We start from the raw sequence: 27,983 nt of genomic DNA on the forward strand, positions 1-27,983 counted from the left end.
TTCTTGGTCTGTGTTCCTGTTAGGCTTCGCACTTCCATTAAATGTTTAAGGCTCACTCCTGTCTAACCTCGCTGCTTTTCGCTTTGCAACCTCATCCTGATTCAGACCCCATCCTTCCTCAGAAACCTCGCCCCTAGCTGAACATGGCTTCTGTACTCCGCTTCCACTCGCCACGGGTCTCCTCAAGAGAGCCCAAGTCCTCCTCCCCTCTCGGTAAGAGGCCCAGGATTTGGCCCACAGACCCCGCCTCCCACTCGCCTCCCGCAACCTCCACTCCCCGCCCAGTCTAGTCCTTTCCGCGAGGTTTCAGACCGCTGTCCTCCAGGACTCCTCCCTCAAAAGTCCCGCCTTTTTACCATCGAGGCCCGGCCATCTGTCAACGGTTCTAGCCTGTTCATCCAAGGTCTCGCCCCTCCCATTGGCCATCGGACTGTAGCGGAAACAGCCTGTGTTGCCCCAAGCTCCGCCCCTCAAAGGCTCACTTCCGGGCTCTAGCACGCCCCGCCTTTTCCCTGCTACAGAGCGGAGGCTATGGAGCGTCAGGTGAGGGCTCGGCCCGCGAACCCCGTGGTCTGTGCAGCCCGGGCCGGGCCTGACCCTGGTGTGTCCCCTGCGCAGGTGCTGCTGAGCGAGCCCGAGGAGGCGGCGGCGCTGTACCGGGGCCTTAGCCGGCAACCCACGCTGAGCGCCGCCTGCCTGGGCCCGGAGGTCACCACGCAGTATGGGGGCCGCTACCGGACAGTGCACACTGGTGTGTGGACGCAGGGGAATTGGGTAGCGATGAGAGGAGAGGAGGGAAAAGTGGAGGGTGCTTAACAATACACAGGAGTGTGTGGAGGAAGCCTGGGTTGAAAGGGTATCCCGTTCAATTTTCTGCTCACAGGTATATGCAGGGAGGCTGTGCAGGCATTAGTGTCCTGTAGTACGTGGGTTGAGGGATTTGGAGTAGAACACAGATATGAGTGCAAGGTGTGGGCCTTGTAAGGCAGATTCATACCACTCCACCCGATACACATGCCTGGCTGCCCTCAAGATTTTAGGGGATCTAGGAGGGGGGCAGGGACAATAAGTTTTCTCCAAGCAATTGTTAGCTCAGGCTCTGGAGGCCTGGACTTGGTTTGTGATCAAGTGTTGTCCAGGCTTTACCCTGGGTGTCTGGAGACAGATTGGGGAAGGTGGGTCTGGGCCTTCCTGGGTGAGGGGCAGTGCCCAGACTGACTAAGACAGGTTGAGCAGCCTCATGCCTCCCATTGCAGAGTGGACCCAGAGGGATCTGGAACGCATGGAGAACATCCGATTCTGCCGCCAGTACCTGGTGTTCCATGATGGGGACTCAGTGGTGTTTGCAGGGCCTGCAGGCAACAGTGTGGAAACCCGGGGGGAGTAAGTTTGAGGGAGGAAGTTTGTGGATAAGGCCACCACCGTCTGCCATACTAGCCTTTTATGAATGCCTACATGTGGATAGGGCCCAGAGGGAAGCTAGGAACTAGGTTCCTGTCCCTTGGGAGCTCACTTGGTCTCTGGTGACATGACCTGATAAGCACTGAAGGCTTGCTCCATACTTGGGCTCAGCCTCAAGCCCATAGTATCCCTGAGTTCCTGCCCTAGGGAAGAGAGGCAAGACCACCTGTGGTAGTAAGAGATGCTGCAGGGGCTTGTATGTGACCAGAACCTTAAGAATCTGGGCTATTTTGGGGTGAGACATAATCCTAACCTGCTACCCATATCCTTAGGCTACTGAGCAGAGAGTCTCCTTCAGGCACCATGAAAGCTGTGCTTCGTAAGACTGGAGGCATGGGTCCTGGGGAGGAAAAGCAGTTCCTGGAGGTGAGTCTGCATGGGACCAGAGTAGGTGACAGAGAGCTCAGCCCCACAGATAAGGGGCAGACAACCTAATGTCCAGATGTCCACAGGTCTGGGAGAAGAACCGGAAGCTCAAGAGCTTCAACCTATCAGCACTGGAGAAACATGGATCTGTTTATGAGGATGGTGAGGCATCTGGTTGGTGAGCAAGCAGGGTGGACAGCAGGGAAATACATAGCCCTGGACTCCCCCTGATTGGCCCTCTCTACCCAGACTGCTTTGGCTGCCTGTCCTGGTCACACTCGGAGACACACTTGTTGTATGTGGCAGAGAAGAAGCGCCCCAAGGCTGAGTCCTTCTTTCAGACTAAAGCCTTGGACATGAATGCCAGAGATGATGAGATGGCCACACCGAAGAAGCCAGACCAGGCCATCAAGGTGCTTGTGGAATGGCCAGTACATGAAGACCCTGAAGGGCTGCCCTGGGACTCAGTGTGCTCCCTTCTCAAACTGTACCTGCCAGAACTGGGGAGGCACTGGCTTCTAGGAAGCAGAGTAGGGATTTGTAGACAGACTGGACATTGAGTATCCTGTGTTCTCAGGGGGACCAGTTTGTGTTTTATGAAGACTGGGGCGAGAACATGGTTTCTAAAAGCATCCCTGTGCTCTGTGTGCTGGATATCGAGAGTGGTAACATCTCTGTGCTCGAGGGAGTCCCTGAGAATATATCCCCTGGACAGGTCAGTAGCCACTCAGCATATGTCCTCCCTCCTGGAGTCTGGGACCCCTGCTTGAACAACTGCCCCTTACTTACAACTGCTCTGTGGTCTTGTTTACAGGCTTTTTGGGCCCCTGGGGACACAGGTGTGGTGTTCGTAGGTTGGTGGCATGAGCCCTTCCGGCTAGGCATCCGTTTCTGTACCAATCGCAGGTAAGGAAGTGAGACAGGCAAGTGCCTTGCAGCCCAGCTAGCCTTGAACCTGAGTGTGTCTCTGGCCATTCCAGGTCAGCTCTGTATTATGTGGACCTCATCGGGGGAAAGTGTGGTAAGTGGCTAGCGCCCACCTGTGCTTTTCTAACCCACATTGGCCCTGCTAGCCTGTGTGATGCTCACGTTTCTGTGTGGCCCAGAACTCCTCTCGGATGACTCCCTGGCTATTTCTTCTCCCCGGCTGAGCCCAGACCAGTGTCGCATTGTCTACTTGCAGTACCCGTCTCTGGTCCCTCATCATCAGTGTAGCCAGCTGTGCCTGGTGAGCTGGAGGTTTGGAGGTGTTTGGGTGGTTAGCAGGAAGAGGAGATGGTGGCTGAGAGCTGAAGGGCCAGCATCATCTCCCCATGAACCCCTTTGTAGATATTCTTCTGTCCTGGGTGCAACAGTAGTGTGAGTTTTCCTGTTCTCAAGGAATGGAGGGCTTTGTACACTGTCAGGGCTCATCACCTTGACAGCATCCTCCATCTATAAGAATGTTCCTTTCCTTGATTCTCATCTGCATGTAGCCCAGGCTTTGCAAGGGACTGGAATATAGTGGGGAGTTACATAATCCCAGACCCTACCCAGATAGAGCTGTGGGCCTCTATGAAAGTCCTCTGACTTAGATATGCGTATCTGAGGCCTCTGTGGGCACCTGGTCCAGGTCACCGGAAAGGAAATATATCAGGCTCCTCTGAGGTCCCCCTTCCTTTCCCCCCAGGCTATCCAAAGCTGTCACTGAAGAGAATAGATGCAGAGCTCTATGCCCTGAGGGTATTGCCTGTCCCAGGGCAGTCCTGACTCTTACCTTCTCTTGCAGTATGACTGGTATACCAAAGTCATCTCAGTGGTGGTGGATGTTGTACCTCGGCAGCTGGGAGGTGAGGGGTACTGTCTGTGGGGATACATTGGGGCCTATAGTTCTGTGAGTTCCTGCTATCTATTCCATCCATCCCTGGCTCTTCCTTCCTGGGTTCCTTCAGAGGACCCTTTCTCCCTGCTGGGCTGCCCCTGTGCCCAGCCTCCATGGGGAGTGGGGCCATCACTATGGGGAACGGTTCTGGCTAGATGAAAGTGTTGGCTGGATGAAAGCTTAGATCACAGTGGACTGAGCTAGCTGGAGCTTTAGATAATTTAATGTCTGCATTAAATTTCATAGATATTTGTTTTTCTAAGAGCTGGCTAAAACCTTTGTTCCTTTGAGCAGGTCTCAGAAAGGGTGCTAGGTTGAAGTATCATACTCGAAAGGCCCTGGACTCAAGGGTGCTATGTTACCCTGCTCTTCACTAAACCCCAGCAGCCTTTGTCCAGTTCTAGTCAGATAGTCCCCTGGGAGGGTGGTTCTTGGCTGGGAGGCTCCTGTCTAAATTTCAGGTGTTTACAGCTCTGTTTGAGATCCGGGGCCATCCCAATGACATGAGGGGAGAAAGTCTTTTTTTTCCAGACTGCCCAGAAAATTCCAAGAGTCCAATGAATAAGAGATTGTCTCTTGCAGCTGAGGCTGTACTTTAGTAGTAGTGTGCATGAGATCCTGAGTTGGATCCCTAGTACCAGGAAAAAAGTCTTTTCTGTGATTGCAGGGATGTAGTGATGGGGTCCTAGTTTGAATCCCAGCTCTGCCCCTGATTAGCAGTGTGTCCTTGGACAGTGACCCAGCCACATTTCTTTGTGGAGAGAGTAGTAGTCCCTATTTTCCTTGTAGTATTATATTGAGAGTTAAATGAGTGATAATATTAAAGGATAAGACTTTTGAGCCCCCTGTGCATACACTGTGCTCAGCGCTACAGTGGACAAACAGGTGCTATCTTGCTTAAAGATACCAGAGGCCCAGAGCAACTTAGGAAAAGCAAGTGCTTTTCTTTTGAGAACCCATTGTTTCTCAGTAGTTCTCAAACTGCTTCTTAAGAGTCCTCAGAGTCTTCTTTTCCTCCCTCATACAGGCAGCTTCTCATCACCAGAGTGAGACTGCCATTTTGTTATAAGTTGCAGGGGCCCCAGGTGGATTCCCTAAAAGCCCAGCCTACTTCATAGTCTTGACCCCCCATAACCTCTGCTCCTGGACCCAGCACCAGCCTTCCCATCTTTTCAGAGAGCTTCTCTGGGATCTACTGCAGCCTTCTGCCTCTAGGATGCTGGTCAGCTGACAGCCGGAGAGTAATCTTTGATTCAGCTCAACGCAGCCGACAGGTAACAGACACTATGATCAACTGCCAGGAATCTGGGCCCTGAGGCATAGCATATACATGCCTTTGGGGAATGCCCAGTCCTAGTGTCTCACCTGCCCTTTGAAAAAGTCCTGCCTGTCCTGTCTTGCACTTGATTCTCCTTGAGGGGATCAACTGCCCTGGCGCCCCATAGCAGAACCTTTGACCTTTTTGCCTGAGGCACAGGTACATCCTCTCCCAGCTGGGGGAGAAAGGGGCTGCCACTGGGTGGGTCCAGGATATTCATTTAAAGGCAGCTAATGGAGATAAGACCAAACCCTTACCCTAGGGATGGGATGAAGATGTCTATAGTATACCAGTCTCCTTTTGGGTGTAATATCATTTGGTCTCATGCTAACTCAAAAGGATCCAGTGACCAGGTGCAGCGGTGCTTGCCTATAATCCCAGCAGCTTGGGAGGCTGAGGTAGAAGGATCACGAGTTCAAAGCCAGCCTCAGCAACTTAGTGAGGCCCTAAGCAACTCAACAAGACCCTGTCTCTAAGTAAAATATAAAAAAAAATGGCTGGGGATGTGGCTCAGTGGTTTAGTGTCCCTGGGTTTAATCCCCACTACCAAAAAAAGAACCCAGTAATATTTCATACCTTGCCCAGGGATACTCAGTTATGATGGAACTGAGATTTGAACCTGGGCCCTCAGGGTTCTTGGATGTGGTGCCCATGTGGTCTTCTCTCTGCCTCAGGACCTATTTGCTGTGGACACTCAGATGGGCAATGTGACCTCCTTAACAGCTGGTGAGCAGGGGTTCTGGTGTGGTGGTAAGAGCAGGGTGAGTGAGCCAACCGGATTAGGGTTAGACAGCTGGAGCTACAGGTGTGGTAACAGCAGTACTCTCAGCCACTGACTATTCTACAGGCTTTTCCAGTAGTCCTCTGAGGATTCTATCCATGCAAAACCCTTTCCTGTTCCACTGACCTTCAGTACTCAACTATGTCCTGGCCTAGCCTCAACATGTTACCTACCCTGCTCCTAAAGCCCACAGAACTTTCTCTAGCCTAGATCTGCCAGAATCATCCTTCCCTTCCCTAGCCCTTGGGTGCCCTGTCCTAGGCAGAAGCAGCTCTGCCACCTTCAGGCCCAGGAGAAATCTAGTATTAGCACTTCCATCTTCCCTACAATCAGGCCTGGTGTCAGTCCCTGAAATGTCTTTTGCGACACCTACCCTGACTACCTGTTCCTCCACAAAACTATGAAAGTGTTAATTCTAAACCTACATCTCATGACATAGTTCCTGCTTAAGCATTTGCTTAAACCCCATAGCCCAGTCCCCAACCCAACTTCCTGGGCTCCTTTACACTGTAGTCATTGAAGGCCTTGGTGGTCTAGTGTGTCCCCAGGTCTGTCATTTCTTAGGCACAGCCAGTGTCCAGATGAATAAGGGACTGAGGAGGAGACTCACCCAGGGTCATGTGCAGTTGGGTAAATACTTCTCAGGGTGAAAGGGGCACCTTTCCATAGAACCTCCAGTGGGATTCTGCAGAGAGCAGATGGGAAAGGTGGTCCCTGCCATGCACTTAGTGACATCTTTTTTCTCCAGGGGGGTCAGGTGGAAGCTGGAAGCTACTTACAATTGACCGGGACCTTATGGTGGTACAGTTCTCCACACCCAGCCTGCCTCCAAGCCTGGTGAGTGTTGGTGGGTCCAGGCTGGCAGGCAGGGATTCAATGTAGGCAGAGCTTCCCAGGCCAGGAAACTGGTCCAGAGTCTGACCATGGCTGATCAGCATGTAAAAGGGCTGAAGCACAGACCCAGTCCAGCATGGTTCACAAAGGTTTGGCATTCACCGGGAGGAACTGCAGGCTGGGGCTTTCTCTGTCCTAAACAGGGTAACTGGGGAAATGCCTAGACCTCTGATTTTATAGGGAGACAGACATCAAAACTTAGAAGCCAGGGAGGTATGCAGGGTGGGGATGAGGAGGGGTTCAATGTGAATAGGAATACCTTGGTATGCACCAGCTCACAAGAGTCCATTCTGTATCCTCTAGAGATATATGTGAAGCCCAACTTGATAAGATTTTCCCACCTCCCACCCTGGGTAGAAGCACAAAGGCAGGGAGGTAGCCAGGCCACCTGTGACACTTTCCTTCCCCTTGGCAGAAAGTTGGGTTCCTGCCTCCTGCAGGGAAGGAGCAATCAGTGTTGTGGGTAGCCCTGGAGGAGGCTGAGCCCATTCCTGACATCCACTGGAGCATCCGGGTGCTACAGCCACCCCCAGATCAAGAAAATGTGCAGTATGGTGAGCTGGGCCAAGAGCAGAGGGACACTTTCTTCAGGCTTCCAACACATCACATCTTCTCTGTACCTTTCTGCCTCCTGGCTTATATTGTAGAGTTTCCTGAGATGTCTTTTAAGAAGTTTACTGTGTTTTTTGTGTTCATGGGGAGAAATATCTAGGGATCTAAGCCTCTGCTCTGGGTATCAGAACTAGGTACCACCAGGCCGAATGACCTGTCCAAGGTCTAAAAAGAATAGGCCTCATATTAGGCCTGTGTGATCATACCTCCTACAGAACGCTATCTCCTCAGAGTGGAGCTCCCTGATTAGGGTAAAAGGAGCATAAACCTTCAAAAGTTTATATACTATGCTGTAGGCCACCTTGGCCACAGGTCGCCTCAGACCTATAGTTTTAGATGGCTTGGATAGGGAAGGCCTTAGGAAGAGGCACTGGCCCTGCTGACTGCTGCCTTCTCTCTGCAGCTGGCCTTGACTTTGAAGCAATCCTTCTGCAGCCCAGCAACACTCCAGATAAGACTCAGGTGCCCATGGTGGTTATGCCCCACGGTAGGCATCTGGCGGAAGAGCCCTTGCCCTCCTATCATCCCTCCTAGCTGGCCCTTTCATCTTCTACTCCTTGTCTACAGGAGGACCTCATTCATCCTTTGTCACTGCCTGGATGCTGTTCCCAGCCATGCTTTGCAAGATGGGCTTTGCAGTGCTATTAGGTGAGCAAGGAGGGACCTATACTCTACTAAGGCTTTGGTGGAGTAATGGGGTGGGGCTGGTTTGTATAAGCCTCAAAGATGCCTCCCCAGTCTCCTGGCTTTTCTGTAGCCTGGTTACTTTCTCTAGTAACCATTACCAAGAACTGCTCTGACGCAGCCTCTGGCCCCATGTATGGTGATAAGTAGATTTTGGGACTTCCATGGAAAGAATGCTGTGGTCACTGGGTAGCAGCCTCAAACCTCTTGACCCTTTCCCCTTGACAGACTGTTGTACTTCTGGTCCCAGGGCTTACTTCACATATGTGTGAAATATTGTCCAGGGAAATGAGAATGTTGTTTGACAACTCTATCTGCTCCCTCCCTTGCCTTCAGTGAACTATCGTGGCTCCACGGGCTTTGGTCAGGACAGTATCCTTTCCCTCCCAGGCAATGTAGGCCACCAGGATGTGAAGGATGTCCAGGTAGCAGAGGGCTGGGGCTTCTGGACAGGCTGGAGGGTGGGCTGTCAGGGTGTGGCTCTATTCAACTGGGCAGGCAGCTGGCTGCAGTGTGCTGTGCCTCACCTTGTAGTTTGCAGTGGAGCAGGTACTCCAGGAGGAGCACTTTGATGCAGGCCGTGTGGCCCTTATGGGTGGTTCCCATGGTGGGTTTTTGTCGTGCCACTTGATTGGTCAATACCCTGAGACCTATGGTGCCTGCGTGGCCCGGAACCCTGTGATCAATATAGCCTCCATGATGGGCTCCACTGACATCCCTGACTGGTGAGTATGTAACACAGGTTTCTGTCTTCCTCCCTTCCACCCTGTATTTCATTCCAGTGGAGCCCCTGTAGGAATCAGAATTCCTGGGGCTATATCAGATTGGTTTCTTGCAGGTGTGTGGTGGAGGCTGGCTTCCCTTATAGCAATGACTGCCTGCCAGACCTCAGTGTGTGGGCAGAGATGCTGGACAAGTCACCCATCAAGTATATCCCTCAGGTACCTAGTTTTCTTCCTTGTCCCATGTGCCATCTATCCACCCAGAATCCAGGGGCCAGTTCACCAATGCCCCCCACCTGGCTCCTCGCACACCTAGGTAAAGACCCCGCTGTTACTAATGCTGGGACAGGAGGACCGGCGTGTACCCTTTAAGCAGGGCATGGAGTATTACCGTGCCCTAAAGGCCCGGAACGTGCCCGTTCGGTGAGTGTCTCAGGCTATCCTTGGCAGCTGGTGGGCAGGTGAGCAGGGGAGGACCCTCCAACCTCAAATGTTGCTGCCCTACCCCTACAGGCTCCTGCTCTATCCCAAAAGCACCCATGCACTATCAGAGGTGGAGGTGGAATCAGACAGTTTCATGAATGCTGTGCTCTGGCTGCACACACACTTGGGTAGCTGAAGCCCTGCCATTCTGCGTGAGCTGGAATATCATACTTTTTCTTGGGGAGCTCCAAGATCTAACAGAGCAGTGAGGGGCCTCCTGGGCTCTGGACTCTGAATGAGTGGCGGGGGAATGTGGGCTATGTAATAATAAATAAGGACACAGATCCTGGTTCAATGATGGTACTTTGTACCACGCCATTCCCATCCCCATCCCCATCCCTAATCCTGGGATCCAGAGGCCTACGGCCCTGAATGTGATAGCTACAAGGGCTTCATGTGTCTCCAGTGTCAGAGCAGAGGGAAGTGAGAGGCTCTGCACCTGTCAGTTTTGGCCAAATGGGACTCTGCACCAGGCTAGCTTCTTCGGCTATTGTCTTTTCAGTTAGAATCTGCTCTGTACCACCCTCTACTCCCAAAAGTACCTCTGGAGGATGCATGAGACCTTGCACCTCCAAAGAACCCACAGGCAAAAGTACTTCCAGGGTCAGACCACCTAGCCAATGGTTGCTGGGCTCCAGCCACCCAGGCCCTAATAAGGAGTCACAAACTTATTCCCTAGAAGCAGAGCTAAGAGGCATTCTCCACAGGTGTAAAGAGAAAAGGTGGCTTTATGTCTGACAAGTTTTGTGCTCCCTAACGCAAGAGGTTAAGACCAGGCCTAGCCCAGCTGTATGACTTTGTGAATCCAGTCCACAAACACAGAGACACGCGTGAAGATGGCTGGCCAGCCGGGCCGAGCACACACTCGGTTGGGGATTATAATTCCCTCCAGGACCCAGCAGTCATGGGTAAAGCAGGCAAGTGGGCCACCGTAGTCACCCTGGCAGGTGGAGGGAACTGTTGAGAGCCTTGGACCATGGCATTGATTATCCTCTTGGGGTTGAAATCATACATCTCCAACCCCTCACACCCTCCCTGGGCTGGCCCAGGAGCCTAGCCACTGACCTCACAGGCCCCCATAGGGACCAATAATCCCTCAGTGCACATCTCGTGCTCTCGGACACGTCCTCGATGCTTGACATTACACTTCTGGTTGGAGATGACTTTCAGCAAGGCCACATTTAGGACCACATCATCACTTGTACCTACAGTGAGGAGAATGGGGAGAAGGAGAGGCCCTTGGGCAGGACCCAGAGCTGGACCTTCTGGCCTGGAGCAGTCCATGATTATGCACTGTGTTCTTACCTTTGGTCTCGCCCCAGCCTGCAATCTCACACTTGGTCCCTGGAGGCACCACATATCGCTCAGGGGGTAGGCAGATCAGGGCCACACGCTGGTTCAGGATCACCGATCTTTAGCAGAAAAAAGGGCAGTCAGCACCTGAGGCCCCAAGGCCCAACCCTTACACCTTACACCCTCTGAACTTGTCCACATACCTCTTCAGCTTGAGCAGGACAAGCTGGGAGCCTGAGGGCCCACACACCATCTTGGCCACTGGGATCTGCTGTAAGCCTGGCTCCCCTGGCTGTGGGTTCTGAAACAGGGTGCCCAACCACACTTCATATCCCGTGAGAGGTTCATGGCTAGAAGAAAAGCTCTGTTAGATCATTTTTAATTATTTATTTATTTATTTAGGTGACAGGGATTGAACTAGGAGGCAATTCACCACTGAGCCACATCCCGGGCCCTATATTGTGTGTGTGGGGTTTTTTTTGTGTTTTTTGTTTTTTTTTTTGTGGTCTCACTGAGTTGCTTAGCCCCTTGCTTTTGCCGAGGCTGGCTTTGAACTCCATCCTTCTTGCCTCAGCCTCCCCCACTGCTGGGATTACGGGCTTGCACCACCACATCTGGCTAATTTATTACATGCATGCCTCATGCATGCCAGCAGCCACAACTCTAGCCCTAGATCACTCTTGATTGCCAGTGTGCTGCCTCCTGGCTCACTTGTTAGGCTTGTCTGGGGAAGGTGGCTAGAGGGAAGACAAGAGTGGGATTGAGTTCCCCAAACCCAAGAGAGGCTCACCAGGATGAGAAGCATTGCCGGGCAGACAGTACCCACTGTTCCTTTACTAGGGACCCTCCACAGAAATGTTGTCCCTGCCTGTAAGAGTTGGGGTTAGGAGAAGAAACAGTGAGTTCTGGGACACATACTGGACCTGCCATTTTCTGGGTAGGATTTGAGACCAGCAGCAGGTTCCCATCCCCCACTAGCATAAAAAACAGGACACAACCTCAGCTCCTCTCCTGGGGGGACAGACACTTTTGCCTCACCGATTACGCAAACTGACTGTCCAGGGTGAGTTCCCAGGATGGCCCCCCACCACACGGAGCCTGGAGCGCCGCTGATCCAGCCTGTCCACCCTCTTGCCGCATTTCTCAAACTGTACCTGGTCTGGGGATGGGGGTGTCTGATGAAACCCCCTTGGATAGAGGTGGAGGGACAAAGGGGCTCTACCCACTACTTGCCCAAGTCCTCACCTGGGGGATCTAGGATGGACAGTGGCTGGTCATCATCTGAAAGACCGAGTATATCCATGTTATGGGAGAACCAGTCTGAGGTTGATGGCTGAGGCAGTATATGGGGAAGAGTTATCAACACTCACTGCAGCGTCGAAGGGCACAATAGTCAAACGGAGTCCCTGGGTCAATGGTGTAGCACCATGGCCCGTGACTATCCCCATCTGGATTCCGGCAGAAGTTTTCCTTCAGTTGAGCTTGAGGAACTGAGGAGGGCGTGTATCTAGGTGGAAGCCGGAACAAAATCATGGCAGGGTGGTCTCAAACTTTCTCCAGACTCTGGTCCAAGAAGCCAAAGCGTATTGCCCAAGGCTTAAAGCGCACTTACTGAGGCTTGTGCGGTGTCTCAGCAGACCAGCGCTGGCACTGGACACCCTTGCGGGTCTTGCTTACTGAGCCGCGGTACTGCTCACCTGAGCCGTGGTAACAATCTGCCATGGGCGGGCAAGAGCAGCGGTCAGCTCCAGTCCTCGCCCTGACCCTCAGGCTTGGCGCCTCTATTCCTTCTGCTCGGGCCTTACCCTCCGGCCGCACGTCGTCAGTACAGCGCTGGATCTGGTAGCAAAAAGCCACGCGCATACCAGGCCGTGAGGTGAAGCACCAGGGCGCCTCGGAGCCGTCTGGGTTTCGGCAGAAGTTCTCCCGAAGGTCCCTGGGCAGACAGCCGCCTCCGCTGTAGGGCAGGGCCTCCAGCCCCCCCACCCCCCACCCCAACTCATTCAAGTCCCGCCCCCTCCCGCCCAAATACTCCCCCCAGCGCCCTAGGATCACTCACTTGCAAGCGTATTTTTCTGGCGCAAACCGGTGCTGATGCGGGCTCTGAGCGTCCCAACGCTGGCAAGGCACGCCTGTAGTGGTAGTATTGGCTGTGCCCCGATAGCCCTCACCCTTCCCGCGGAAGCAGCTGAATGTTGTGGCCTCGCGGCTTGGTTGTGCCTCGGATCCTTGGATGAGCCAGGGAAGATCGGACCCTGACCGGAGGCTGAGCTTGGGCTGGGCTTTTCCTCTTATAGGTCTTTAGTACTCAGCAGGATTTGCTCTTAACTTCCCGTTGGGTTGTCCCACCCCAGCCAAGTCACGCTCTTCCCCCAACTTTTCCCAGATGCCCTTCCAAGCTCAATCCCCGTGGCCTACCACAACGGGGGAGGTCGCAGAATTCTCGCTCGAGCTGCGGGTCTGTAGTGTAGCACCAGGGTCGCTCAGATCCATCAGGATTTCGGCAATAGTTGTCATCCAGACCTTGGTCCGGAAACCTGGGGGTAGTAGCGGGCATGAAGAAGACCCTGGGACTCTGTCCCTGCCCAATTTCCTTCTTGCTGAACCTGTTGCTGATCCAGCCTGTCCGCACTTCTCATACTGTACCAGGTCTGGGGATGGGGTGGATCTGATGAAAGTGAAGGGTCATTTTCCCCTGACCCTTCCGGTCAGGGTCGGATCTAGAGCCCCACTCCTGTAGGTCTGGACCTTCCCTTAGCCCCGCCCCCGGAGAGCGGATTCTGCGCACCCACACGTACTTGCCAGGCTCGAAGGGATGCGAATGGGGGTGCTGCAGGTCCCAGCGCTGGCACTCGCGTCCCGACTCTGTACGGTCCACCGCGCCGCGGTAATCTTCGCCGTTGCACCAAATGCAAGCAGCTGGAGACACAGCTCCAGTACGTTCCTGGACAGGAGTGGGCCTGTTCCTCCCTCCCCAGGCTTGACCGAGCGCTGCTTACCCTCCTGGCAGGACTTGATGCCACAGCTTTGGAAGCGCACTTCAGGGTTTGTCGTGTAGCACCAGGGACCTCCAGGGTCCCCGTCAGGATTGCGGCAGAAGTTCTCTTCCAGGCCGTTCCGAAGTGTGGGAGTATACCTGGAGGCAGAGAGTCGTTGCTACAGTGTGTGCTGCGGAAAGTCTATGGGCCAGGATAAAGGGAAAATATCAGTCTCACTTGTGGTCGTTAGGGAACCTGTGTCTCCAAGCTTGGCAGGGCAGGCCACCTGCTGTTGTTGCCACAGTGCCCCGGTACCCAACCCCATTGTCCATGAGGCAGGACCGCACATAGTCTGGAAGCAAGAGATGAAAGGTTAAGAGGATCTGAGGTCCCTGACCTCATATTCGCCCTGCTCTTCCCTGCACCCACTTGCCTTTCTTCTGGAAGAGATCACAGCACCCAGAACGTTGTAGCTGCATGTGGGGCGAGTGCTGGGTCCACGGCAGGAGTTGGCAACCATTGCTACTCATGTTATAATGGAAGGCACTGGGGAGGAGAAGGCACAGGGTTATTCAGAGGCCCAGGTTCCCATACCTCCAGCCAAATCTAGACCACATGGGCACTCACCGGCAGTCCAGGAGGAGCCCACAGAGCCTAGCACACTCTTCAGCATCTGCCACATCCTCCTGCCAAGGCCCTGGTATCACTGCATGTAGCAGGTGCTGCAGTTCTGTGCCACGAAGCACCTGGAAGTCATTCAGTGGTGAGCGCTGCCCTGTGTGTGAGGTGGGCACAGGACAAGTTGTCATGCATGTCAGTGGCATGTTCCACATTTTGTCCATTCAGAAGATCAGATACAAGGAAAAATTCTGTTTGCACTTTCAAGCGCCAGTCCAGTGCCCCCTGCATAGGGTGTGGGAAGTAGGCCCAGACATGCCAATTGTCATCACTAGTACCTCTAGCAGGCCAGGTACAGTTCAGATCTAACATATTCCATGAGAACTGTGGGTGATGGTGCTTGCCCTGTGAAGTTTAACCAACTCATCCTTTTTTTTTTTTTTAAATCTGCATGTGTATTTTGTTTCCATTAGAAAAATATTGTCTACATAAAATTTTGGTCCACTTTTACTTCTACCACTCAAGAGTGAATATTTTACAAGTAAAAGCAGAATCACATATCTAACATGAGAACTAAATATTTCATATCATTTAATTGAATAGAATGTAATTGAATTAGGCTTGCTCTTTATTATTTTTCAGGAACAATAACTCATCTACCCTGTGTTATTTTTCCCCTGTACTTTAGTTTACTTGAGTGACTATGTAATGAGTGTCCCTTCTCCCATATTCAGCAATGAGTGCACACATGTGTAATTTGTAGCATCAGTACTTGGATTCATTATCTAATATTCAATTCATGTCAACTCCCTGTATAATATGGTATTTCCATTGTTAGGTGCAGGACAGGCTGAGTAAGCTGTCTGCAGGGCATGCCAAACAAAGGTAACTGCAGGATGACCTGGCCTCTCAAACCCTCTGTCTGGTTCTTTATCAACTATTTGCTTCAAGCCCAAACGCCCAAGCCCCCGCTCAACCCCCCTGCTCAAGGCCGAACACGTAACCCCCTTGTGCCAACAAGGCAGCTTGCAGACCCAGAAACCTCATTAGATTTGGGCTATAAAAACTCCCTCCTGTCGGGCCCCTCTCTCTCTTCTCTCTTGCTCTGTCTCCTTTGCGCGCGTCCTCTCTCCTCCCTCTCTCTCTCTCTCTCTCTCTCTCTCTCTCTCTCTCTTCTCCTCTGTTGCACTGCTGCAAATAAAGATCTCTTGGTTGCTCTGAGTGTTGTGGTCACTTCCCTTTCATCCATGATAACTACAGATATTTTAGTCACATGTATACTTTCAACATCAATTGTAAGAATCAAAATGTTAATTTAAAGACATGATGAGAATAACACTGCCCACTTATAAACCTGCCGTTGTGAGAGGTCCCTGGACAGCCACTGCTTCAATCTCAATGCATGCTCCTTTGGATAAAGCAGCAATCTGGAAAGCAGCTCTAGCAGGAAAATTACTCTTGAAATACTGTTTGTAGATTTCATTGACAGTATTGAAGTCATTCATGTCAGTCAGCAAAACAATTGCTTTGACCACATTAGTGAAGTCACAGCCTGCCACTTTTCAGAGTTTCACCCATGTTTGTAAGAGCTTGTTTAGTTTCTGCTGCTATCCCTCCACGTACAAGCTGTCCACTGGAAGGATCCATGCCTATCTGTCCAGAGATGTACATGGTCTTGTCCACTAACACTGCTTAACTGTAGGGACCAATGGCCCTTGGGGCTTTCACGGTGCTGATCACCTTTCTGATCAGTGATGACATTCCAGTCCTTCTTTCTTACCCCTTAACCAGCCCTGCCCGATTCTCACCCAACAACTGACTAGCCCCGGGCAGCGTCTGCTGGAGGGACGGGGGATCTCGCTCGCTCTCAACTCATCCTTTAAATGAGAATACTTAGACTCAGAGCTATTACTTTACTCAGGGAGGGCCCCAACCTGGCATTCTGACTCCAAGTCTGGGCTCTCATGAGCATGAAGGCATATGCTAGGTTAGGGGGTAGATCAGGCTCAAAAGGAGTCACTGCCTGCTATGTATGTTCAGCTGAGTAGTCCCAACACTGCTTTAATGCTACAGCAGACATGTGAACGTAGGCCTGAGTGGGCAGTGTTTTTTTGTGTGTGTGTTCTAAGTCTTCCCAGCTCTGTTCAAGAGGCCAAGGTCATTTCTCCCTGCACAGTGGGAAAGTGAGCTCCTGACAAAAACAGTAGCATGGGCCTAGGGTCTACCCCCTCATAAAGGCAGGTGAGGATTAGAGGTGGGGGAACTCACCTGGGGCCACTAAGACCTGGGTCAGAAGCAACAGGATTGGGAACCACCCCATCCTCCTGGCAAGAGGCTGCACTGTGACCCACTACAGTCCCATCGGGGAAGTTGTGAAACCTGGCCCTACAGGATTGGGTGGCTGTGGCTACACACCCCCACTCCAGGGCTGCTGGGGCCTGACCTGAAACCCTGTGGCAGGAAACAGATAGGACTAGCACAAGGGCCTTCACCCTAGCACACCTAGACCTCTGAGGGTCCTAGGAAGTGGTCAGAGGCTAGTAAGATTAACAGGGGAGACTCAAGGTAGCCTGGGATGGGGGTGAAGCCTCCCTACAGCCTTTTCTGTCCCAGGGCACTGGACAGAAAAGCCCATCAGATTGTCATTGGATGCTGTCAGAGGCCTGGGTGGTGACATTAAATTTCTGAGCCTCAGCTTCCCCCTGTAAATTGGGAAGTATTATCTGCCCAGCCCCAGTACTGGTTCCCCCTTTTCTTGCCTTATCAGCAGTGCTCCAGCTGTAGACAAGTCAGCCCACACCCCTGGTAGCACAGCCAGGAAGGCTCACTGCCTGCCAGAAGTATCGTCCCAAGGAAGGTGAGCAAGGTCCCCTTTGGGGCCTAAATAGGGGTGGAGATGACAGGTAGCAGAGACTCTAGCAGGAGTGGTCTTTCAAGCATATGGGCCTGGAAGACACATGGGCCAATCCTCCAAGTAGGGCAGGAACAGAGACAGCTGGCCTTGGGATCCCTGTCAGGACGTGGCCTTAGACCACGGCTGGGCTAGCAGCACCCCCAAGGCAGGGGGTGTGGGGGTTGAAACAGGTTGAAAGCAGTCCTGCTGTTGGCAGAGGGATTTCCCTGACAGTGGCCTAGCGAGGCCAGTGCGTCTATGCGTGCGCGTGCACGACTGAAGGCGCTGCGCGTAAGAGGGCGCATGGTTTGGCCCTGGACGGACTCCGTAGCCGAGAGGCTAGGCGGATGTTGTGAGCCGGTCGCGGCCGCCGAGGCTGGGGGTGAGTGAGGGGCCGACGGGCTCTGAGCGGAACGGGTCCCTGACGCTCCCCTCGAGCCCTTGGCCAGTGCAGTGCTACAGCTCCCGCCTCAGGGGAGGAGGGTCGCGACTTGTGGTGTGGGACTCAGAGCGGGAGCTGGCCTAGGGTCCTTTGGGGCTTGAGGCCAGATGGGGGCGACTTGGGGGAGCCTTGAGTTGCCCTTGGCGTCCTTGGAGTCTGAGACAGAGTCGGTTTGTTTCCATGCCTGGATCCTGGACAGAACTGGGCAGGATCACAGTGTCAGGGATTCCCCCCCGCCCCCAAGCAGGGGCAGGGGCCGCCTTTCATTTGAAACCTCAACACCTGAAACCCAGAGTGGTCTTCTGGAAGGTTAACTTCCAGAAGGTTTGAATGACCGCGTCTTATCAGTCTTAGAACTGCTTAGATGTGAAGGGGCACTGGATATGGACGCCCACTGAGATCCCGCAGTGGGTGGCAGGGCAAGAGAATCATCTTCCCTAGGCAGACGTAGAGCAGATGGCAGGAGTTAGTGGTGGGAGCACAGGACCTGTTTGGGGTGAGATAAGAGTGGGTTGCAGGAAAAAGTGCTAACTAAGGCAGTGCTGAAGGGCCGAGTTCTAGAAAGAGACTAGTAGAACTGTAATAATGGAGATATACTATCTCTGTGTTGAACAGTATAGCACAGCCACCTGGGGTCATTGGACTTCTGAAATGTGGCTAATGTTACTAAGAAATTTAGTCTAAAATTTTCAGACTTTAATTCAAATTTAAATAACCACACGTGGCTGCTGGCTACTGTGTTGGACAGCACTAGAGACTTAGTGCAGCTTCTGGAGCAGATGCAGCAACAATGTGCTTTGTAAGAAGACCAGTGGAGTCTAAGATGAGGGCTGGGCAAGAGTGATGCTTAGATGGGGTGGGTGGTGTGTGTTTGAATGGAAAAAAGAAGCCTAGCAGGATTGTGGACAAGAGAAGGGAGCAACCTGGAGCTGAGGAGAGAAGTCTCATCTTTGGAAGAAGAAGTAGGACTTGTGGCTGAATATGGCTAGACTAGTAGTTTCCTGTATTTGGGGGAAGGTGCTATATACCTCTTCTGGATATGAGCTAGACCCAGTGTAGAAGTAGATACAGGGACTTTGGCGCTGGGCCACCTCACTTTGGACATTTTGGTCTGATTTTCAAGAGCTAAGTCATCTAGTTATGATTCAGCAAACATATATCTGACACCTGCTCTCTGCTAGGCCCTATGCTAGGCACTGAGACACAGTGTGGAACATTGGACCCAGACCCTACCTACCTTCCCTGCATAGGAAGCTGGGAGCCCTTGCTTTCTCTGCCCTAGGTTGGTATGTGTGTGAGTGTGCATGCTTCTGGCCTCACCTGCTCCCAAGCCTTCCTACCATTGCAGGACTGAGGTCAGGTGTGAAAGCCCTTAGCTGGCCTTGAGTAGACAGGCTTTGCATTTGGCTCAGCCTCCAGGACCACTAGCTGCCCATGAGAGATGAAGGATGGCGTCCAAGGGGGCCGGCATGTCTTTCTCCCGCAAGAGCTATAGGCTGACCTCAGATGCTGAGAAATCCAGGGTCACAGGTAAGGGCTGGCAGGGCAGGGAGGATGCTCCTTGCATTGGGGGAAAGAGAAGTTAGGGACAAATGCAGCAAAGTCTGGGGTCCAATGAGCCTCAGGCCTTTCAGCATCTCTTGTCCTATGAGCCAGCTCTTCTCCATTAGCAATTGAGGGCAGTGCATCCAACATGGTTGTTCTTTTGACCCCTTTGACTGGCCAAGGATCAACAGTCTCTGGGGTCAGCAGGAGCCAGGAGCTGTGCTGACCATGTGCCCCTTTTTTCCCTTCTGACCTGTGACTCAGGCATTGTGCACGAGAAGCTGCTGAATGACTACCTACACCGCATCTTTTCCTCTCCTGACCATGTACCCCCCGCAGCCACCAGCAGGTATGGCTGGGGGGGTAGCCCCTCCTCACTCTGATGGGCCTGACCCAAGGCTGGAGTTGTGCAGAAGGGCATCCTGTCCTCTGGGCAGTGTGGCTTGGGTTCTCATCTCATTCAGCTCCTGGCTCAGAGACCTGTGGCCAGAGAGTCTACCTTCTGGTCTCTACTTCTTCCTCCTTCCAGGTGGTGCTAGTTCCTTCTTTCTGAGGATGTTGTAGAGGTCAGGGAGGGGTGCTGGTGCAGTGCTAACATAGCACCTGGCCCTCTTCCACATTCAGAATCTGGCCCTATGTGTACCTGCTTGCACCTCTGCCCCACCCTGGCCCCTTGTTGCCTCTGCCTAAGTTTGTAAAGTACAAACCCCACTGGGCCCTTTTATTTGCAAATGTAATACAATTTAAGTTTAGTCTATGTAAAAGTTAAAAATATACTTTAGCAGAAACTTTGAGAAGCAAAGTCATCTGTCACTTTGTTATTCCAGTGTGACAATTTGGATGTGATTCCTTTCTGTTTACTTCATCTCACAATGTATATAGTTCAGATTATGCTCTATATAAAAATTCTAAAAAAATGTTGTCACCTTCAGTGCCCCTCTTCAACATTTTTGAGCATTAATTGGCAAAGAATAAACTGCCTGTATTTAAAGTACACAACTTGTTAAGTTTTAACATGTATGTAACCTATGAAACCATCCCTAACATCAGGGTAATGAACATGTCCCTCACTTCCAAAAGTTTGTAGAAGTTTGAATCCTATTTTCATCATTAGACATTATCCCATGAGTATTTTTCCACATTACAAATGGATCTTGGTGGCCATCTTTTAGGACCAAGGTTTTGCCATGGCCCATATTATTGCCCTCATTTGGAGGAACTTTTGCTTTTACAAGCAATCCTGTGAGTATATCCAGGATTGTAGTCTTGTTGGCTAACATATTTGAACTGCAAATACTTTTTTTTTAAGAGAGAGAGAATTTTTTAATATTTATTTTTTAGTTTTCGGTGGACACAACATCTTTATTTGTACGTGGTGCTGAGGATCGAACCCAGGGCCACGTGCATGCCAGGCGAGCATGCTACCGCTTCAGCCACACTCCCAGCCCAACTGCAAATACTTTAAAGACTGTTGACAAATTCTTTTTTTGTGAGGGGATACTGGGGATTGAAATCAGGGCCATTGGATCACTGGAGATTAAAATCAAGGGTACTTGACCATTGAGCTACATTCCCAGCCCTATTTTGTATTTTATTTAGAGACAGAGTCTCACTGAGTTGCTTAACACCTTGCTTTGCTGAGGTTGGCTTGTGATCCTTCTGCCTCTGCCTCATTCCTGCCTCCATCTCTCTCCTGCCTCCGCCTCTCAAGTGCTGGGATTACAGATGTGTACCACCGTGCCTGGCTGTTGACAAATTTTTTTATAGGATCATGTAGATTCTTCCTCCCTTCAGTGAGGTGTGGGTGTCCCTGCCTCTGTGTCCCTTACCAGTCTTGACTCTTCTATCCTTCATGATCTGTGCTCTTGGGCTAGGCCCAAAAGGCAGCACCATTGCCTGTTCTATTTGAGTGACTGTGGTGGTAAAAAGATTCCTACTTGTGGAGGGATTCTATCCCCCCTTTCCCCAACCCCAGTCCTGGCCTATTCTCAGGGCCATCTGATCCCTGCTTCATGTGATACCAGAGATGGTCCTGTTCTTGGTGGTGCTGTGGCTGCCAGGAGGGAGAGCAGGTGGTAGGGCCATCGGTCAGTAGTTATGGAAATGTAGGCCCCTGGGCTGAGACATAAGAAATTCAGAAAGTACATACAAGTGCTGGTGTTGGCTAAATGTCAGTGCTGCAGGCACTCAGTGTAGGCTCTCTCAGGCTAGATGCCCACAGCAGTGTGCAGTCTGCTCTTGGGGGCAGGCATAAGTGCAGCCCTCCCAAATTTAGGCCTGCAAGAACTGCTTTTTAGGAAGCCTGCATTACCCTTGGGCCTATTATGACATTCAGACAATGCCCTGGGGTCGGCTTCAGCCTTCCATATTGGCTGGACAGCCCATTGTATAGCTGCCCCTGACCTGTACTTGGGGCTCAGCAGTGTGGGGCCTTTGTGCATCTTGGTCTCCTGCAGCTCAGGGTCATTAGTGGCTTATAGCAAGGAGATATGTGGTCCCTGAGCCTGGGTCATAGTTATCTTGTGAGAGTTGGTGCTTTGACTCATCTGTGTCCCCTTCCAGATCCTACTGTTTAGGTAGATGAGTAGGGTAAGTACTGGGATTAAAAGTGGAAGAGCAGGTACTGACATTCTGTAGGCTGGATTCAGATGGGCATTGGGCCTATGCTCTGCCAAGTCCTGCTGGTTGCTCCCACTCCACTGCCTGCTATTCTTAGCAGTTGAGCTAAGGACAGAGCTGGCCAGCATTAGAAAGTGCCCTTTCTACTCTGGGCATATGTGCTAAGAAGATGAAGTGGCCACCCAGACAGATTTTTCCAGACCCTTTAGCTATGGCATGTGGCAGGCAGGTGGACCATGTGCTGGCCATCTGTGGACAGGTAGGTATAGGATGCCAACCAGTACCTCAGAGAGTTGAGCCTTTCATTTGCCAGACTAAATTCAACAGAGTCTTCTCTAACTGTGTGATAGGAAGACTGGAAGTCTGTCATGAAAGGAACCACAGGCCTAGAACAAGGGCTGGATTAAGTGGCCTTGGTACTGGACATCTTGGGGACTGGTATTTCTCCTAGACTTCTTTTCCCAGCCATAATCAACACAGCCACCTTCAAGAGTGGGTAGGTTATGGAACATGCAGGAAGCATGCATTATTCCTTGGACTCATCATAGCATCTCTGACATACAGCTGTTGTTCCCTTTTTGAAGGTGAAAGAATTAAAGTTTAGAAAAGGTTGTTCTTTTATAACAGTCCCAAGGTGCATGTACCAATTGTAGGACTGGTTGTAGTTTTTAGTTTGGTGGCTAATCCAGCTTCTGAGTCAGAAGCATACCAGGGTCTAGGATGAGGCAGAGGGTTTAGTGTTCTCTGATGATTTCAAGGACTTGTGGGCCCCTGGCAGCCTCTCACTTTCCCCAGGAAACCCCTGAACTTCCAGAACCTGCCAGAGCATCTGGACCAGCTGCTACAGGTGGACAATGAGGATGAGGAAAGCCAGGGTATGTGGCATCCTCTGGAGTGGGGCTGGGGGGTGTAGAGCTGGGCCCTAGAGGCTTCTCTGGTGAGCTCAGTGCACCTTATGTATTTCTCATACAATTTGCCCTGCCTAACTCCATACCTCTCCTCTTCAGGACAAGTTGAAGGACGGCTTGGTCCATCCACCGTGGTCCTGGACCACACAGGAGGATTTGAGGGGCTTCTCCTAGTTGATGATGACCTCTTGGGGGTGAGTAAGGGTGAGGTATGGGGCCCCTGGTCCAGCCCCTTCTGAAAGCCCCAAATTCCTCCTGATATGGCCTTCTAAACTCATCCTGCCATAGTCCCAGACCATGTGTCCTCAACCCCTAAATCCTCCTGACATATCCCCGAAACCTTCCCAACAAATCTCTGAGCCTCTTACATCATGCCTCTGGTCCAGAACCTCCTGACAGAGGCACAGCCCCTCCCACCCTGTTCAGGCATGTGCAGTGGTAGCCACAACATGCCAGTACCACCAGGGCTTGCTGAGCTGGAGATAGGGTCTGTGTGCCTGAGAAGAAGCTCATCATCCCTCTTTTTTACCCAGGTGATTGGACACAGCAATTTTGGCACTATCCGCTCTACCACATGTGTGTACAAAGGTAAGTCCACACTTCCCTGAGGCCCAGAGAGTTGGGATGAAGTTTGAGGGCCCCAGCCTGAGGCAAGAGAAAGTCTTTGTCCATCTGCTGGCTTTAACTCTGCTCGTTCCAGGGAAATGGGTCTATGAGGTGCTCATCTCCTCCCAGGGGCTTATGCAGATCGGCTGGTGCACCATCAACTGCCGCTTTAATCAGGAGGTACACACAGAGGAAGGGGCCCATCCTGGGGAGATCATCACCTTTCGTGGTCCTCATCAGGGTTCTGGCAGCCCCCAGACCTGCTCAGGACCCTAACCTGGACTTCCCTCTTGAGAAGGAATGTGTTCCACTCTACTCCAGGCCACCCCAGGGTAGAATTCCTTACTTGTCCCCTCACAAGCATCAGCCCCCTTCTCTAGAGCCAGGGGAGTCCAAGATTGATGACTCGTAGGTTCTGGCCTGCTCCTACCTCCCTCCCCCTAGAACTCATAGGCAATTCCTCCCTAGGAAGGGGTTGGAGATACACACAACTCCTATGCCTATGATGGGAACCGGGTGCGCAAGTGGAATGTAACTACAACGAATTATGGCAAGGTAAGGGCCATGTGGATCACAACCCCATGACTATCTGGGTCCACTGGGCAGCCATGAAGGACTGAAGTCACCAGGGAAGGGACAGAGATTCGGGGCTTCCCTGCTTGAATCTAGTCTCCCCTAAGTGGTCCTAGAAAGAGCTAGGAGTGCAGAGTGAAAGGGCTGCTGTGCTTTCATGCATCTGTAAGCCCTCCTCTCATGGCAGGCATGGGCAGCGGGGGACATTGTGAGCTGCCTGATTGATCTGGATGATGGTACTCTGTCTTTCTGCCTGTGAGTCTCCCATGTTTATCTGTAGGCCTGGCCTCTAAGGGCCTCCCCAGACTGTCCCCAGGGGGCCAGGCTAAGTTTGGTAGCCTGAAGATGGGAAGTCACATCCTTCTTGGCACTGACTCACAGATGTACTCTTCTCCTCCAGGAATGGTGTGTCACTGGGCATTGCCTTTGAGAACCTGTCCAGGGGCCTGGGCATGGCCTACTTCCCAGCCATCAGCTTGTCTTTCAAGGAGTCTGTGGCCTTCAACTTTGGCAGCCGTCCTCTACGATATCATTTTGGGAAGATGGCTGTGGGTGGCTTGGAATCTAGGATGGGGAGCTCCCTACCCCAAGAGCATTGCAAGAAGTCTAGGATGAGGGATTCCTTACCCAAGGAGTACTGTGGGGCTTGTGGCAGGTGCTGGCTGCTGCAAGAAGTAAATATGAATAGGGTGCACCTTAGATAGGTGGGTACAAGGATAACAGTCCTTATAGCAACCTTTTTAGATACTATCATTATAATACTTCATGGAGCAGATGAAGGATATGAAGTGGCAAGAGTTTTCCCCTGTGGAGTTGTGATATAAACCAAGCATCATAGGCCTGCCCTAGAGCCCAGTCCCTCCTTGGGCACACAGTGGGAGGGCAGGGTACATTTGAGCCTCAGGTCAGGCATTTCTGGCTTAACTCTGTGGCACCTACCCAGTCGCCGGCTTCCGGCCCCTGCAGGACCCACCATGTGCTGACCTGGTGAGGGCACAGAGGTTGCTGGGCTGCTTCCGGGCAGTGCTTAGTGTGGAGCTGGATCCTGTGGTGAGCCAGGGTCTGGGCGGGCTAGCTGGGGTTCTTTCCCAATCCTCCTCCCCATATGGCCTAATTTTCCCCTCCCCGCACCACAGGAAGGTCGACTAGTGGAAAAGGAAAGCTCTGAGTGGCAGTTGCAAGGACAGCCCACCATTCTCCTCACACTGGCCCACATCTTTCAGCGTTTTGCACCACTCCTGGTAAGAGAACAACAGGGAGGAAAGAAGCAGGCCATACTAGTTGTGCCCATGGTAGAAACCTGTGCCAGGACCTGCAGTGCTCAGGTGTAGGAGGTACAGTAGCATCACGTAGCAAGTCCCCCACACAACCAGAGCCTTCAGACTTTAAGTACAGCACTTGGGGAGGAGGGGACACTTCCAGCTGAGTGCATCAGGGGATGTTATGGGAAGAATATTGAAGGGTAATGATGTTGTAGGCTAAGGAAACTGCATGTGCAAAGCCATAGAAGGGTTGTGAGGAAGTGGTTCTTCTTGTCTCTAATTCAGACCCCAGAAAGGCACTTCTGTGTAGCCTTGGCCATATGCCAGGCAGGGGTTACCTGAGCTGAGCTGAGGGCTGCCACTTCACCAATGCCTGCCTTTCACACAGCGCAAGGTGTATCTGGTAGAGGCTGTGCTCATGAGCTTCCTGTTGGGCATCACGGAGAAGGGCACACCTGCACAGGCACAGTCCCTGGTACACCAGGTTCTAGACCTCTTGTGGCTCTTCATGGAGGTGAGATTCCTGACCTTAGGTTCAGGCCAGGCTGTTGGGCTCCACTGGGGTAGGAGGTATGGGAAGGTTCTTGGAAAAGGCTCCCAAATGGCTGCCCTAGCCTCTCTCCCCAGGACTACGAGGTACAGGATTGCCTTAAGCAGTTGATGATGTCTCTGCTGCGGCTGTACCGGTTCTCACCCATCGTTCCAGATCTGGGCCTGCAGGTGGGAGTGCCTGTCCCTGCCCTGAGCCCCAGTACCTCACTTGCCTATTCTGAGAATTCCCTCTCCACAGATCCACTACCTGCGACTCACTATCTCCATTCTGAGGCACCAGAAGTCCCGCAAATTTCTGCTTAGCAACGTTCTGTATCCTCCCCTTGCTGCCAGGCAGGCCAGCCATATAGAATGCTCTGGGATAAGCAGAGGCCAGAAAGGGCAATGTCCCTATATCCAGGGGCCCCCAGAGAGGCTCAGGACTAGAACTGAGTCCCTTCTGTGCAGAGCAGGAAAGGTAGAGTGGAGGACTGCTGAGGCCTGCCTCGCTTGAGCAGGGCTTTCCAGGTTACTGTAGATTCTACAGCTATGTGGAGGTATGGGAGAGGCCCCAGGGTCTGTCCTCTTTAGCTATAGCTCTGAATTTTGTGTCTATGTTCCTTTGCTCTAAGGAGGCAGAGCCTCTGAGTAAGAAGGAGAGCCTAGCTCTGGGTCCCTGACCAGGAAGCCTAAGCTTCTGGCCATTTTCTTAGTTTGGGTCTTCCAGCCTCCAGAAGGCTGAAACAAAGCTGGGAAACACAGGGTCCAGAGTTGGGGACTTCAAAGAGGCCCCCAGGTCCTCTCTCTCTAGTCCATCCCACAGTTGTCTATTCCTGTGACAAGCCATCCACAATTGTCTATTTCTGTGCACCTGCTGGATATCATGCAGGCTTGACAGCCATAGGTCTTTCTTAAAGTTTATGATCTGGGGAGATAAGCACATAGCAACAATGGCACCCTTGGTAGTGGACACATCAAGGTAGGCTTCCCAGAGAAGGCTCATGAGGGTCTACAGGGTGTCCTTTCGTGAGCTGAGCCCTTCCTTGACCACCACTAGCTTCGACGTGCTCCGGTCTGTTGTCTTCTTTTATATCAAGAGTCCCCTGCGTGTAGAGGAAGCTGGCCTGCAGGAGCTCATTCCTACCACCTGGTGGCCCCACCGCTCCAGCAGGGAGGTGGGCAGACCCCAAGTAGGGTGGGCAGTGGTCATGGTGAGGGCTGGCCCAGGTTACCAGAACTGCCTGGCAGTTAGCACATGATGCCTTTTGCCCAGCCCTGGTCCCTAGAGTCCTGGGGAATGAGGATAGAGCTCTTTTGTCTGAAGTAAGACTGAGTAAGATCCCGGTAAACCCTGTCTTCCATCCTCTGCCCCTGCCTAGGGCAGAGAGAGTAAGGAGGTAAATGAAGAGACTGCTGAGGAGCGGCTACGGCGGCGAGCTTACGAGCGGGGCTGCCAAAGGCTGAAGAAACGCATTGAAGGTCTGCACCCCGCTTCAGCCACTGGGTAGGGGGTGGGGAATTTGTGTGTTTGTGTTTGGGAGTACTCGGCAGTGACCCCATGCCTGGGTTGGACTGGGAGGACCCTGGTGGTGGAGGAGGCCTGACCCAAACCTATCCCTCTTCCATCCCTGGGAGCCTGAGGACTGTGTTCCCACTGCATTCCCAGTGGTGGAAGAACTACAGGTCCAGATCCTGAAGCTGCTATTGGACAATAAAGATGACAATGGGGTGAGTGACTCCAAGACTCCTGTGTGGGTCTCTGATGGGAAGGGGTACTTTATTGGGACCCAAACTCAGATGACAGGGGCTGGTTCATGGGAAGTTACAGCATTGAGCTCTTTCAGTCTGGGCCAGCATTCTCAGCTTATTTTAGCCTTTTTCCCCTTTCCTTAAAGGGTGAAGCTTCTAGATATATCTTCCTGACCAAGTTCCGAAAATTTCTGCAGGAGAATGCCAGTGGCCGTGGGGTAGGTGTCCTCCAGGGCAGCCCTCAGTGGACTTCTGGCTGGTTGTATTGTAGGAGCTGCACCCTGGACTTCTGGCACCCCTCAGCCTGCTGTATCTCTGCCTTGCCCTGCTCTGTTCTCTGCCACCTTTCCCTCCTGGGATCCTGAGCAGGTCCTTGGACAAGAAATGGGCTGGGCTGTGGGCTAGCACTAATGTTTTGGGTCCTCTGCTGACAGAACATGCCTATGCTCTGCCCCCCCGAATACATGGTCTGCTTTTTGCACCGGCTCATCTCTGCCCTCCGCTACTATTGGGATGAATACAAGGCCTCCAACCCCCGTGCTTCCTTCAGTGAGGGTAAGTAAAACCTGGCCCCAAGTCAGAAATACTGGAAAGAGTTAATACTCGTGTTAATGTGAAATGCTGAACTGGATGTAGGAGGCTGGTAGGAGTTGCCCCAGCTTCCTGCCCATTTGATTCCTTCCCTACCTAAGGCTTCTCCACTTGGGGCTTCAAGGGCTCTGTGTTTCAGGACCATTGAGCCCATGTTTTTCTTACTATCCCTATAGGCTCCTGCTAGGTCTCA

At 52.2% G+C, this 27,983-nt stretch overlaps 3 protein-coding genes and 1 pseudogene across 8 annotated transcripts in view; 2 read left to right on the plus strand and 2 right to left on the minus strand.

The window, feature by feature from the left end:
* Positions 1–471: 471 nt before the first annotated feature.
* Apeh (acylaminoacyl-peptide hydrolase) lies at positions 472–9,482 on the plus strand. Its single transcript, XM_026383815.2, has 22 exons — positions 472–543; positions 619–751; positions 1,257–1,383; positions 1,734–1,827; positions 1,914–1,989; positions 2,077–2,240; positions 2,405–2,542; positions 2,642–2,733; positions 2,808–2,848; positions 2,934–3,055; positions 3,596–3,656; positions 4,865–4,962; positions 5,681–5,732; positions 6,536–6,624; positions 7,097–7,235; positions 7,697–7,780; positions 7,861–7,941; positions 8,314–8,402; positions 8,512–8,702; positions 8,816–8,918; positions 9,016–9,122; positions 9,213–9,482. Exons 1-22 carry the CDS (start codon positions 532–534, stop codon positions 9,316–9,318), a joined length of 2,199 nt encoding a protein of 732 aa, XP_026239600.1. The 5' UTR covers positions 472–531; the 3' UTR covers positions 9,319–9,482.
* Positions 9,483–9,564: 82 nt separating this feature from the next.
* On the minus strand, positions 9,565–16,406 carry Mst1 (macrophage stimulating 1). 5 transcript variants are annotated; one of them, XM_077795254.1, is made up of 15 exons: positions 16,340–16,406; positions 13,691–14,228; positions 13,475–13,611; positions 13,274–13,394; positions 12,894–13,012; positions 12,535–12,703; positions 12,088–12,411; positions 11,846–11,982; positions 11,721–11,756; positions 11,514–11,634; positions 11,266–11,343; positions 10,679–10,825; positions 10,488–10,594; positions 10,248–10,387; positions 9,565–10,122 (listed from the first exon to the last, which is right to left on the minus strand). In XM_077795254.1, exons 2-15 carry the CDS (start codon positions 13,783–13,785, stop codon positions 9,961–9,963), a joined length of 1,893 nt encoding a protein of 630 aa, XP_077651380.1. In that variant the 5' UTR covers positions 13,786–14,228; positions 16,340–16,406; the 3' UTR covers positions 9,565–9,960. The 5 variants fall into 5 exon arrangements, with proteins under 5 accessions (XP_077651380.1, XP_077651381.1, XP_026239602.2 ...); XM_077795255.1 differs by lacking the exon at positions 16,340–16,406 and having other exon boundaries at positions 13,691–13,999; positions 14,081–15,264; XM_026383817.2 differs by lacking the exon at positions 16,340–16,406 and having other exon boundaries at positions 12,088–12,190; positions 12,281–12,411; positions 13,691–15,264.
* LOC113179287 (2-iminobutanoate/2-iminopropanoate deaminase pseudogene) lies at positions 15,418–15,832 on the minus strand (annotated as a pseudogene).
* An 855-nt stretch (positions 16,407–17,261) lies between the features above and the next one.
* Rnf123 (ring finger protein 123) overlaps positions 17,262–27,983 on the plus strand; it is a 28,683-nt gene continuing 17,961 nt past the window's right edge. The window contains exons 1-21 of one of the 2 annotated variants that reach the window (XM_026383754.2): positions 17,262–17,346; positions 18,588–18,688; positions 18,819–18,936; positions 19,216–19,300; positions 22,366–22,445; positions 22,578–22,672; positions 23,012–23,066; positions 23,179–23,264; positions 23,553–23,639; positions 23,845–23,912; positions 24,058–24,183; positions 24,593–24,707; positions 24,794–24,898; positions 25,308–25,433; positions 25,547–25,639; positions 25,710–25,783; positions 26,508–26,625; positions 26,830–26,929; positions 27,117–27,178; positions 27,346–27,417; positions 27,634–27,754. In XM_026383754.2, coding sequence (XP_026239539.1) covers positions 18,855–18,936; positions 19,216–19,300; positions 22,366–22,445; positions 22,578–22,672; positions 23,012–23,066; positions 23,179–23,264; positions 23,553–23,639; positions 23,845–23,912; positions 24,058–24,183; positions 24,593–24,707; positions 24,794–24,898; positions 25,308–25,433; positions 25,547–25,639; positions 25,710–25,783; positions 26,508–26,625; positions 26,830–26,929; positions 27,117–27,178; positions 27,346–27,417; positions 27,634–27,754 — 1,750 coding nt within the window. In that variant the 5' untranslated portion in view covers positions 17,262–17,346; positions 18,588–18,688; positions 18,819–18,854. The remainder of the gene's footprint in view (positions 17,347–18,587; positions 18,689–18,818; positions 18,937–19,215; positions 19,301–22,365; positions 22,446–22,577; positions 22,673–23,011; positions 23,067–23,178; positions 23,265–23,552; positions 23,640–23,844; positions 23,913–24,057; positions 24,184–24,592; positions 24,708–24,793; positions 24,899–25,307; positions 25,434–25,546; positions 25,640–25,709; positions 25,784–26,507; positions 26,626–26,829; positions 26,930–27,116; positions 27,179–27,345; positions 27,418–27,633; positions 27,755–27,983) is intronic. The other variant, XM_026383755.2, reaches the window with a different exon arrangement.

Source organism: Urocitellus parryii, chromosome 2 (genome assembly GCF_045843805.1).
Source record: "Urocitellus parryii isolate mUroPar1 chromosome 2, mUroPar1.hap1, whole genome shotgun sequence".
Classification (NCBI taxonomy): domain Eukaryota; kingdom Metazoa; phylum Chordata; class Mammalia; order Rodentia; family Sciuridae; genus Urocitellus; species Urocitellus parryii.